The sequence below is a fragment of the Protopterus annectens genome, chromosome 9.part0, assembly GCF_019279795.1.
Source record: "Protopterus annectens isolate FY-2018-M chromosome 9.part0, PAN1.0, whole genome shotgun sequence".
NCBI classification, from domain to species: domain Eukaryota; kingdom Metazoa; phylum Chordata; order Ceratodontiformes; family Protopteridae; genus Protopterus; species Protopterus annectens.
In genome coordinates, this window is record NC_056743.1 from 1,137,185,975 (window position 1) to 1,137,198,935 (window position 12,961).

Here is a 12,961-nt window from a genome sequence, read left to right on the forward strand (position 1 = left end):
AGAGATATCTGGATAAGCCCTTTGATGGTATCTTATGTTGGGATGCCAAGGCACCAGCACCCAAGTTTCTCAATGATGTGTGGCAGATTTGATGAACACTCCACATGAACTAATTGGAAGAAAAGTCTGAAAGCAGAATATGGCAACCGCATTTAAGCATCACAATCAGGAAAAAATACACATGTAGTTTACATGCATAATTCATCCAGCTTGGCTTAAAATCTTTATTACTCACGTAAAAAGTCATATAGAGCTACATTATTTCATTGCTGGTACTGTGAATATAGTACTTATCAATCATTTTTATGTACAGTGGTCAAAACTCCTGGGATAAATACTTTCAAGTTAATTTGTCTTATTGTGGAGTACTTTAGCGCGCGCGCACACACACACACACACACACACACACACACACACACACATACTATAACACTGGATAATAAAAGAAAGGTTAATGAAGGAACAGCATTCTCTGCCAACTCTGCAAGTTCTTATGAACTGTGCACTGGATGAGCCAAGTAACCCTTGTCTGTCAACGGCTTTCTAACACCCACATGAATGTATTAGCTAGACTGTTTTATGTTCAGAGATGCTAGCAGTGAAACAATCGATACATTCTTCTCTGTTTTATCACCACTGGGACTTTGTTACAACAGAAGCTAATAGCTTACTAATGGCCATTTTTACCAAGATCATAATACACATCAGCGTTTCCCCCCATTTTAAACTCGTATACGACCTGGGGAAAGGGCATAGCAACTATTCATTTCCTGACAGGAAACTGATGTTACCACAGACTGCAGCTCACACATTTGTTTTTAACTTGTGACAGTATTTCACAGTGCTATAACAGGTGTACATCAGGTATCGGTACAGTGTGTCTGAAACCGTGCAGATTATGTTACGGGAGGGAACAATATGACATAGCAGTTTGAAAGAAAAGTCAGCTTCCATTTAAGGAAAGAATGACAACAACTTGTAATTAGACGTTGAAACAATCAAAGAAAGTAAAATGCACCCTTATAGGTTCAAAGGTTCACAGGTAAGTACTAGTGTAGATGCCCTGGTGGGCCACTTTAAGCCTAACCAACTTCCCTTTTGGTGCTTGACTTAACCAACCCCCATTTGGTGCTAGATTATCCTTACCCATCCCATGGCAAATAATTATATTACCTCTAGTGAGAATAACTGGATCATACCACAGACTATTTGAGGGGGACCCACGCATGGGAAAAAAGCCTTTAGGAGCTGCCTCTGTCCATTAGTAGTACAGGGGCAGTCCTGGGATAAAACTTTCTGTTCTCACATCCCACACTACTAATCTGCATAGCATGTGAAACTGCTGTGGTACCATCAGTTAGTGCTCATTTGTTTCTGTTTGCTTGTCTGCCTTTGCTAACTGGGCAGGCTGATTAGTCTTACTTTAAGGAAAAGCACTGCACAACCAGGAGGTTCAGCAAATATATTTAGCAGCAAAAGCAAACAGTAGAATATTATCTTTGCAACAAACAGAAGACTGAAGCCACACTGTTTAGAATACTCAGCACAAGAATCTATTTTCAGAATATATGGTTTTCCCCAGAGAATCCTTATGAGATAAACAGAAGCTCCCTTTATTTTCTGGAGAAGCAAATCCACAATCTTCAAATCCCAATAAGCAAGTGTAATTACTTGTCTAAAACAAATTACTTGACTATTAAACTGTGGAGAGCAATAAATCCTAATCTCAAATAGCAGTTTGTTCTTCCTCTGTCATCAAATATCTTACTTCTCTGAAATGGTTGAAAATAAAAACAGTTCTGTATGGAGAAGAGGCGCGCGCATACACACACACACGCACACACACACACACACACACACACACACACACACACACACACACACACACACACACACACACACACACACACACACACACACACACACACACACACACACACAGCAAGGTGTCAGTTAACTCTTCTAGGACTTTCACCACTAAAGTTACCTGTTTCACCAAGAAAGGTGGGAAAGATGCTTGAATCACAGGGACCACAGAGGGACGATATACCATGAAAGCTTCTGTTCGAGTTTTCAAACTAGCATTCAGCAGAAGATCTTGCTGAAGTTGTTTCACGTGGTAAAAATGGGGGGAGTTCAGAATCTCAACATTGGCAGGAAAATACACAGGAAACAGCAATGGAGGTATAGTCAGGTCAGGATTCACTGAAGCTTCAATGCAGGTCACTAAAGAGAAAAACAGCAGCAGTATTGTTAGACCAAAATAAAATGAACAATGATGAAAAAAACGCACAGTTTCAGTTGTATGTGGGGAAAAAACACCCAACTATAAATCTGTGTTTTCAGATAACTTTAACACTGGGGAAAAAAACATTTTGCATTTGACCACCGAGTAACACAGGCTTTTACATCAGTAGATGCCTACATTTGCACAGATGCTACCAATCAGAATTCAGTCCTGACAAAGCACTGCAACCCAAATGCCACTATTATGAAGCAGCGTCTAAGTGAAGAAGCATACACCACTTTCAAAATTCTACTACATCATTGCAGTAATACATGACACAGTGGCACCAGCTACATTATATGATTGTCAATATGCAGCAAAACTTGGGAGCAACTTTGTGAGACTCAGAAATATATTAAGAAGATTATAAACTTAAAGGGCAATTGGAAATGAGCTTGGGAAAAGTTTGCTGTTCTTCACATTCAAGACACACTTGTACATTTGCTGACTGCTAATCATACATCCCAAGTGTCCAGATTTTTGTCTCATATTTTTGGACTCCTCCTCCTAAAATCAAGGCAGATTGAAATTACTGAATGATGGCATACATTCGAGTTTAAGGCTACAAATCCTTTAGAAAATCCATGTTAATGCAAGTATCATTATTCTAACAATGTTCTAATTTTATAGCAACAATATTTAAAATTTGCACCTATTTATGAGCATTCGCACCCCCTTAATTTTACGATTTGTCCAGATTTCTTGTGGTAAAAGGTACACTATTAATGGTTGCTAGGATGCTCTTAGGTACTCTGGCCAGCATAAATCTTATTTTTTGGAGCTTCTTCCCATTTAACGTTTTCACAAAAAATTGTTTGGAGCTTTATCCCATTTAATGTTTTTCTATTTTTTTTTTTGGTGGAGATTGTAAACTTGTACTCTATGTGTGTGCATGCACACGTGTCAGGTGTGTGTGTGTGTGTACGTGCATGTACCTACGGGTGGAGTACACATTAGCAGAAGCAGTTAAAATTTGCCAATTCTCCTCCCACTAAAACTGTTACCATTTCACAGCCTAGTGTTTCTGCTACTGCAATTACTTCTGCATGTGTACAGGCTGCTAATTTTGACGGAGGACAGCACTCTTATGACAATGGTGAACAGTCTTCTATTCCAGTTAACCTCACCTCTGCAACAACAGTTATTGTGAATCCAAGATTGCTGGATTACACCCATTCTGTTCTGATGTAGAAATTTCAACAGGAGTTGTTAATGAAAGAGCTTACAAAATCCTCTTCACAGTATCCAAGGGTATGAGACTGCTAAACTTTTAAATAAGTATGAAGTGCTGGTCTCTCTAATGAGCAGACATGTTTTGATTCTAAATCCATCTCTTGTGTACTCAGCTAGTTATACTGCTCTTTAGTGGGAGGGGTGTTGAAGGAAGAAGTGAAGTCACACTCCAAGGACTGCACTTGACAGGGTTATATCATGTTTCTATTTTGTCCATTACAGCACTAACACTTTGCTTAATGTGGACAAGAGGTTGTCCATTTTGCAATGCAGCCAGTCACTTCTGGACATTTGAAAGGCTTTGTTAAATTTTTCAAAAGTAGGGGTGTGTTTGGCATAATGCTTAAGGTCTTCACCTCACAGACACCAAGTACAAGATTTGACACTAACCTTGAATTACTGACTAGGCTTAAAATGGCCCTTCAGGCAGTGAGCCTGGTATTCACCTATAAAGCAATTTCAGGCTTCATGGGGTGAGGTAATTTTCTGGAGTGGGGTCCTCTTGCTTTGCATGCCTGCTCATGTGTTGCTTATTTACTTCTATACTCCTCAAATACAAATTCCTAGGATGTCATTGCTACTTACATGGTCAGGGCTGTAGTACTTTAAGTATGGTATAGTGGGTGATCACAGAGGATTACCACTGATGCAGACCATTTAAGACAATTTTTGTTCTATTCCGTGCACCCTGTTACAGTTCTGGGCCTTAGAAATGGGGTATGTGCTTAAGAAGAACCTGCCCAAAGTTCTGTCTCGGTACTGTTTATGTTGATGACATGAGGAGATGAAACAACAACACACGTTTTTCTTTCATGTGGCCAGAAGAGTGCTCAAGTTTGGAGACTCATGGTTTTATTTATCATGGTTTTATACATTTGATATTTTCATATTAAATTATGATATGCTCATTCCTTCCTCACTCTAAGATGTACAATGATCACAATGATTTAATGTTTGCATTTTGCTCAAATTCCAGGTCAGAAAGTCAGTTTTTGCTGAAGTATACACTGAGGGGGTCTTATGTGTACTGTAAGCAAAAGTTTGTACCCAGCAAATAAAACAGGCCACAATATTTGTTTAATGCTAATTTAAAACATAGATGTTTCCCTATGTAGTGAAAGCAAAAAAATGTCTCAAATGCATCTTTAACCCAAAAATAGTTTCTCCTGTTATGAAAATGTGTGTACTGAGCGGATATGTATAATTACCTGATCAGGTCACAAGCGAGGGTATGACCAGGTCCATCTCAACCTCACAATTTAATTTATAGAAATAAAGAACACTTACAGTTTATTTTACTTTTGCATCACAACAGCTTTGATTTACTATGTGAATATATCTATTCTGTTTTCTTACTCTAACTTTGTAAATAAAAAGTGGCGATACAGATACTTAAAACACACCTGCATAGAATCACAGGGTTCTGATGACAGGAGGAAAGAGTAGTTGCGTAAAATGTTATAACAATACGTCCTTCTCTTCCCTGTTGCAGTATTCTTTACATGAGGGAGTTTTCTGCCCTAGGCAACCCAACTTTCGCCAGTATACAAAAGTCTTTCTCTACTGTAGGGTGCTGCTATTATACATCGGCCATAAAAGCAACGTACACGCCAACCTCAGAACTGAATGCCCCCAGAGGGATGCCATCCTAAGGAAAGTAGGGTATGACCATCCAAGGTAAAGAACCAAACAACCAGGAGGAAGAAGGGAAGGACTGGAGTACTGCAACAGAGAACAGGACCTCTATCATTATGGTAAGATTTTACACAACTATTCCATGTCCTTCTATTCATCTGTTGCAGCATTCTTTACATGAGGGAGGGTACAAAAGCTCACAAAGAGAGGGTGGAAGAAGAAGCAGTCGAGCTCCCCAGAAAGCCATGGAGTATGGCTCTGGCAAAACCTGCCGTAGACTTAGAAATGCTATCCAATTTGTAATATTTAGTGAAGGTATGCACAAAAGTCCATGCAGCCACTTCAAAAATAGAGCTAGTATCTAGTCACTTGAAGAAAGCATCTGATGAAGCTACAGCTCTAGTGGAATGGGCCTTTACAGAGAAGCAAGGGTTTTACCATGCTTCACGTAGCCTTAGAGATCCAAGTAGAAATAGTCTTCTTGCAAACAGGCAATCCCAGACCCCTTGGATGATGGAAAACAAAAAGCTGGTCTGATTTCCTGATTATTTAGACAAGACCAAATCTAAGTTGTCTATGCACATCCAAGGTGTGCAGTACCTTCTCACTAGAATTCTGGGGAGAAGGAAAGAAGGTAGGTAAATTAATGGACTGCTTGAGTGACCATTCATTGACTACCTTGGCGACAAAAGAAGGGGTGGTATGCAAGGACACCCTGTCTTTATGAAAAAACAAAAAGGGGGGAAAGGCCATTAGGGCCTGGATCTCAGACAAGCATCTGGCTGAAGTTAAAGCTAGTAGAGGTACAGTTTTCCAGGAGCAGTGTTGCACAGAAGCTGATGAAGCTGGCTCGAAAGGGGGAAGAGTCAGCTTTTCGAGTACAAAATTAAGATCCCAGGAAGGAGGGAAGGGTTTCCTGAGAGGTCTAATATGAAGGATGCCTTTAAGAAATTTAGCCTCAAATCTGCTAGCTAGAGGGGGGATAGAGGCAGACTGGCAGAAATAGCGGATGCGGGCCTTCACTGAAGAGTAGCCCAAGCCAGCAGTGAGCAATTCACACAAATAAGATAGAACCAAGGGGACTTCCACTAATAGTGGATCCTGGTTTCATGAGAGACACCAAAGTGAAAATCTCTTCCATTTGGATAGTTAAGATTTTCTAGTATTGGGTTTCCTGACCTCCTGCAGGACCCTTAGCACATTTTCAGAGAACAGGTGTCTAAAAGGAATTAAAACACTAACATCCACAGAGTCAACTGAAGGGTAGACAAGTGGAGAGGGATGAGAGTTCCTTTGTTTTGTGTGAGAAGGTCCACTCTGTGAGGTAACTTGTGGTGACTGCCCTTGGCTAAATGTAGGAGAAGAGGGAACCAATGTTGTCTTGGTCAAAAGGGGGTCGCCAGCAAGATTTTTGGGTTGTCCTACTGAATTGTGAACAGGAATTTCTGGATAAGTAGAAGGGGAGGAATGCACACAGAAATATCCACTTCCGAGAAAATGAGAGGGCATCCACTTTCCAAACCAGAGGGTGTGGAACTGTGCCACAAAACTGTGGAAGTTGTCTGTTCTTGGGTGATGCAGAGAGATCTACTTGAGGTATACCCCACTGGTGGACAATGTCCAGAAACAGTTTATTACCATATGACCGAGTGTCATAATGTTTTTTTAATTATAAGATAGAAAAAAATGTTGAATTTGGTAATGTCAGAAATATACAATGTTGAAACTGGATACCGCGAAGGTTGATATTTGGAATGATTTAAAATTACTGCAAAGCAGTGCAAGCATAACCAACAGCTCCTGCATTTCAGCAAGCATTGTTCTTTATCTGCACTCAACTCTGTAAGGTGCATGTCAGATGTTTGAATGTCCAGACACTTGAACATCCAAAAACCTCAAACGCAAACAAAAATCTACTTATTTTCATGTTTTTGCTGGGGGACAAGCCCCCCTGCACCCCCAATGTGGAGGGGATGCATCCCCCACACCCTCTGCAAATTGTATATACCAATTCAGAGATCTCACTACAGTGAGGAAAAGGATAAGTTTCCCAATCCTCACTGTACCACAACCTCCATTCATAATGTCAGCTTCACATCAGCAAATGAATACTTACTTTCATTCGGACACTTTCAGTTCGGCACTCTGAAAACCTCAAAATACGCATTCGACCAAACAATATTCGTAGAACTGCAATTCCACATTATGATAGTGGACCTCCAGAAACACATCTCTTTGAAGCATCCATTCGTGGGACTGTGGTAAAGACAGTACAGTTGTGTACACTTACCATAAATGTAGATGTCCGAGTGTATTCACTGTTACAGTCATCACATTTGGGTTATCTGCTTGCAGTAGCCCTCAGTCGGCCTGATTATCAAAGTCTTGGGTCCTGCGTCGGTTGCCATCTCATCTTCCATGACGTCAGGAAGTCAGGGGTATAAAGCATGCAGCCGATGCCATTACATCAGTTTTTCTTGCCCCAGATGTCAGGTGCCCCCATAATGGCAAGCAATTATATACAAGGTTACACCTCCAACAAAAAAGCAAATACACCAAAAAGCTTTAAGCATAGTAAACAAGAATAGAGGTATAGTCAATAGAAGTCAGGGGGCTGGAGGTAGGGTAACCAGGACTGCAACAGTGAATACATTCAGAACATCTACATTTATGGTAAATGTACACAACTGTACTATGTTCTTCATGTTTCACTGTTACAGTCATCACATTTGGGTAGATTCCCAAAGCTAAGGATGGGTGGAGGTAATTAGATAGCATTAGGACCGGCTAAAAGGCTGCAGTGGCAAAGCCAGCTCTGGATTTAGAAAAAATTGGCAAGTGGTAATGCTTGGTGAAGGTATGTACAGAACTCCAGGTAGCAGCTTCTAGGATGTCCTTGGTAGGGACACCTCTGAGAAAGGCTGTAGAGGTAGATGCAGCCCTGGTTGAATGTGGTCTTATCCCCTGTGGAGTAGGTTTTCCATAGTGCTTATAGCAGAAATGAATGCAGTGGCCTATCCACTTAGAAATGGTTTGCTTTGAAATGGCCTTCCCCTCTGCCCCTGCAGCAAATGCAACCAGCAGCTGTTCAGATTTCACACTGGTTTAGTCCTTGCCAAGTAAAATCTAAGTTGTCTGTGCAAGTCCAAGGAGTGCAGTATTTGTTCTGTGGATTAGAAAAGAATGTTGGCAAGTTAATGGTATGATTAAGGGCCACACTGGATACCACCTTGGGCATGTAGAAGGGATTGGTCCTGAGGGACACCCTGTCCGCATGAAAGATGATGAAAGGCTCCACTGCCATGAGAGCCTGTAATTCAGACACCCTTTCTTGCTGAAGTGATCGCTAGAAGGAAGGCTGTTTTCCAAGAAAGGTATTTCAATTCTGCATTTGCAGCTGGCTCAAAGGGAGGTAGTGTGCACTTTTCCAATACAAAGTTAAGGTCCCAGGCTGGAGTAGGGGCTCTCCTGGGGGGTCTTAAGTTTTTGGCCCCTCTAAGGAACTGCTTCAACAGTGGATGAGAGAACAGGGGTGGTTCTGTACTGTAATGAGCTGAAATGGCTGAGGCATGAATTTATATGGAGGAAAAGTAAAGGCCCTTGTGAAGCATCTCAGTTAAGTATTGAGAAATCTGAGGTAAATTGGGCTCAGCTGTGCCCATCCCCTGAGTTTGGCTCCAGGAACAGAAATCTTTTCCATTTTTCAGCATAGGATTTTCTAATACTAGGCCTCCTTGCCTCCAGAATGACATCCATCACCTGCTTACTGAGGGAAGATAACGAGAGATCAGGTAATTAGCCAGGTTGCCAGGTTCAGGGTTTGAAGCTGTGGGTGCAGAATCTGCCCCTCCTGCTGGGACAGCAGGGCAGGGGTCTGAAGTAGGTGCCAATGTGATAGCAGTGACACACTGCGTAAGAGGGGGTACCAGTGTTGGCGTGGCCAGTCTGGTGCAATCAGTATTGTCCTTGGTTTGTCCTGTTTGATCTTTAGTAGTACCTTGGAGAGGAGAGGCAGAGGGGGAAAGGCATAAACTGATAAGTTTTTCCAGGTGAAAGACAGGGCATCCACTTTCCAAGCTTGCTTGTGGGGAGTCCTTGTGCAGAATTTGTCCAATTGGTAGTTCTGGATGGAGACAAACAGGTCTATCTCTGGGCTCCCCCATTTGTTTCTTAACATGTTGAATATCTTTAGCTCCATTTTCCACTTGTGTGTGTCCATGGAGATTTCTGCTTAGGTCACCTGCCAGTGTATTTAGCTTTCCTGGCAGGAATTGAGCCTGTAGGTACACTTGGTAGCTCAAGGCTGTGTTCCACAGAGCCATGGCTAGTCTGGAGAGAGGATATGAGTGGGTTCCTCCCTGCTTGTTTATGTACCACATAACAGTGGCATTGTCCATCTTTACCAATAATTGTCCTGGAAGAATGCGGCCCTTGAAGGCTGTCAGAGCATTTTGTACAGTTAACATTTCTTTTTGATTGATATGCAGGTGCATTTGACTTGGGTACCATTTGCCCCAAATGCACTTCCCTGCCAAGTGAGCCCCCATGCATAGTCTGATGCATCTGTTGGGGTTTGGACAGCAGGGGGTAGAATGAATGGCAGTCCTTTGTTGTGGTGGCAGGCCTCTGCCCACCAGAGGAACTCTATCAGTAGACAAGGTATGATAGGAATCATGGATTCTAGATCCTGAGAATGTTGGCACCATAAGCTTCTTAGATACCATTGTAGTTTCCTCATATGCAGTCTTGCATATGGAATTAATAGAATGCAGGAGGCCAAGAACCCCAGGGCTTGCAGTATTTTCCTTGCAGAGAGCTGGGTCTTTGTGGCCAGTAGTTTGAAGTAGAATGTCAAATGAACTTGTTTCTCTGGCATTAAAGTTCAAATTAATCACCCAACATTTAAACATGTATATGGAGGAAGACCTCCAACATGAACAGAAATGCAGTGACTGAAATATACCACCATAATGTACAAAGTGTAGATTAACAGTGATCTGCAATATAGATAGAACCTTAACCTATAAAGGATATTGTGCTGGCTCTAAGCACCTTACCCATTAACAAATGTAAATCAGTAAGCAACTAACACAGAAGACAAAATGCTCCTGTACAAAATGGATACAAAGTCCTTAATGTTGATAGTTTGCTGCCCTTCAGTCTTACAAAGCCTTGCCTCCTTTTCTTTTCTTTTTTAGTTTAGCCTTCTCCCTGTATTTTACAGATCCTTTAGCTGTTGGGTTGTGGGATCAGAACCCTTCTCAATGGTTTGCTGTGCTGACTCTGAAGCAGTGGTAGTAGTTGCAATCTAAATGTCATCTATAGCTACTTTCAACGCTAAGCTGACCTGAGGTACAGCTGTTTACACGATGGATTTCCATGGTCTTCCAACTTGGTATGATGGCTAGCTTTCTAGGTTATAACTCATAATCAGTCTACCAGGCGGGTGCTACAAGTCCAATGGGATTACTGCAAACTTGTCCAGAGTGGCTATGCATTTTGATCTGGCTGGGATGGTATCTCCATCTCTTGTAGTCCTTGTAAAGTTTGGGAAACCTCATTCAGTACTGCTGTTTGTATTAGGTTTTCCTTCAGGAAATGTAGAGCTAATAAAAATGTATGCATGTGATTTTTACACTGCCATTTCAAATACGGATTTTCAGGACATTTAAAACTCCTGGGTATAGTACTCCAGTTGCAGAGTGTTCCAACAGATGCATAGGCTTGTCTATGCTGGACAGTCCCTGGAGTAAAGAACTGAAAAATTCTGTCCAAGCTGAAGTGGCCTCCCCTTTAGCTGCATTAAGTAGGGAATCTTTGCCTCCATAGTTGAGGACTTTTCTGACTGGAAGATGATCCAGGTGGACTGAGTGTCTGAAGACCTGTGCGCTCTTTAAATGGGGAGAGAATGCTCCAAAGTCAAATTCAATGCCTGCTGCAACTGGGTTTCTAGGTGTTGTATAAGTCTACAGAATCAGATTCCTCTGACCATGTCACAAGTTGCAGGTTACTACAACTGCCAGTTCTCAGGATCCCCTACCCTATTCGTCAGCATCTTTTTTTTTATGTAACCTGCAGCTTTGCCCAGGGAAAGTAGAGTTGTGTAAGATCTTAACAGAAAAGTGGAGTACTACTTCAAGCTATTGCAATATTCTTTAACTTGGGATATCCTGCCGAGGACAGCCCAGCATCCAGCCAACATACCAGAGTCTTTACACCTAACTGGTCTTGTACATCAGATGTATGCCCTACATGCATGCTGTAAGGTACATATGTGATGTACAGATGCCTAATCCTCAGAAGTGAAGTGCCCCAGTAGAATCAGAGCAACTCCAGAGAAACAACAACATGCCCATCCAGAAAGGAAAACAGAAGGAGATATGAATGTAAGAGAAAACACCCTTGGCCAACAGTAAGGCAATAGAAAAATAAAGGGGGCAGGAGGGAGGGACCAAATACTGCAACAGTATAAAGTGAAGTAGGATATCTACTGTTATGGCAAGATCTTACACAACTGCACTATGTCCTTATCACTGCTGCAGTATTCTTTAACTTGGGAGAGTACAAAAGCTACTGTAAAGTATGGCAGGAAGAAGCTACATAAGAGCCCTCCAAAAACCCATGAGTGATGGCCCTGACAAATCCTGCCCTGACCCTGGAAATTACATCCAACTTATAATACTTGGTGAAAGTTTGAACAAAGACCAAGTAACAGCTTCCAGCATGGATCTAGTATCTAGACCCTTGAAAAAGCACCAGAAGAAGCTACTGCCCTGGAAGAATGAGCAAGAACCAAAGAGAAAAGTTGCCATGAAAAGAACAACAAAAGGAAATAGCCTTCTTTAGAAATCCAAGAGGAGCGGACATGCTTAGACACTACAAAACCCAATTTCCTGCCATGAAAGGAATCACAAATTTGGCTTTTCTGATGCATTTTCTCTTATCCAAGTAATATCCAAGCTATCTATGTAAATCCAAGGTGTGCAGTGCCTTCTCATGAGCAGACAGTGGTAAAGATAAAAAGGAGGGAATATGAATAGACTGATTCAAGTTCAAATCATTAACCACCATGGGCATAAAAGGATTAGTATGAAGAGAGACACTTCATTTGTGAAAAAATAAGCTACTTGAGCAGTACCCCACTAATGGATGATCTCCAGAAACACCTCTCTGGGATGCATACATTCATGAGGATGTGTCCTGGACATGATCAGAAAGTCTGCCACCAGACTGTGCTCTGAAGAGATGTAAACCACCTAAAGAATCAAGAGATGGCAGACTGTAAAATCCCACGATTGAAGTGTCAGCCTGTAAAGAAGGTAAGTCTTTCTGTCCCCCTGCTTATTAATGTACAACATATGACTGTGGTATTGTCTGTAAAAATCTTTAGGACCTGGAACCCGATGAGAGTTGAAAGGCTTGGGGAACTAGGATTAGTGCCCTCATCTCTTTGATTTGATGTAATCTGACCTCTACTGATGGGATCAGAGACCCCAAAATTTCAGACTGCTGGAGGAATCTCCCCACCCTGGACTGGAAGCATCCATGTACAGCTCTCGAGTAGGAAGAGGAACCTGAAAAGGCAGAGCTGGACTTGGAGATCTGCTGAATCCACCAAGTGGAGCTCAAGTTTGAGACCGGGGGGGGGGGGGGGACTAGAAACTCCAGAGGGTGGTAAGTGCTGGAATCAGAGTATTAAGATACTACTGAATTGGAGTTTGGCAAAAGGAAACATGAGAATGGTGGCTGCCGTGAACCCCTGGGCTTGGAGAAGGAAGAAACTGGAAATAAGCAGTCAAAGAGAGG

General features: G+C 41.9%; 1 protein-coding gene across 1 annotated transcript in view; it reads right to left on the reverse strand.

Moving 5' to 3' along the window:
* Window positions 1-12,961, reverse strand: part of TMEM132A (transmembrane protein 132A) — a 520,664-nt gene that overhangs the window by 382,102 nt on the left and 125,601 nt on the right. Inside the window, exon 2 of the mRNA XM_044082204.1 lies at window positions 1,988-2,226. Within this exon, the coding sequence (XP_043938139.1) occupies window positions 1,988-2,226 (239 nt within the window). The remainder of the gene's footprint in view (window positions 1-1,987; window positions 2,227-12,961) is intronic.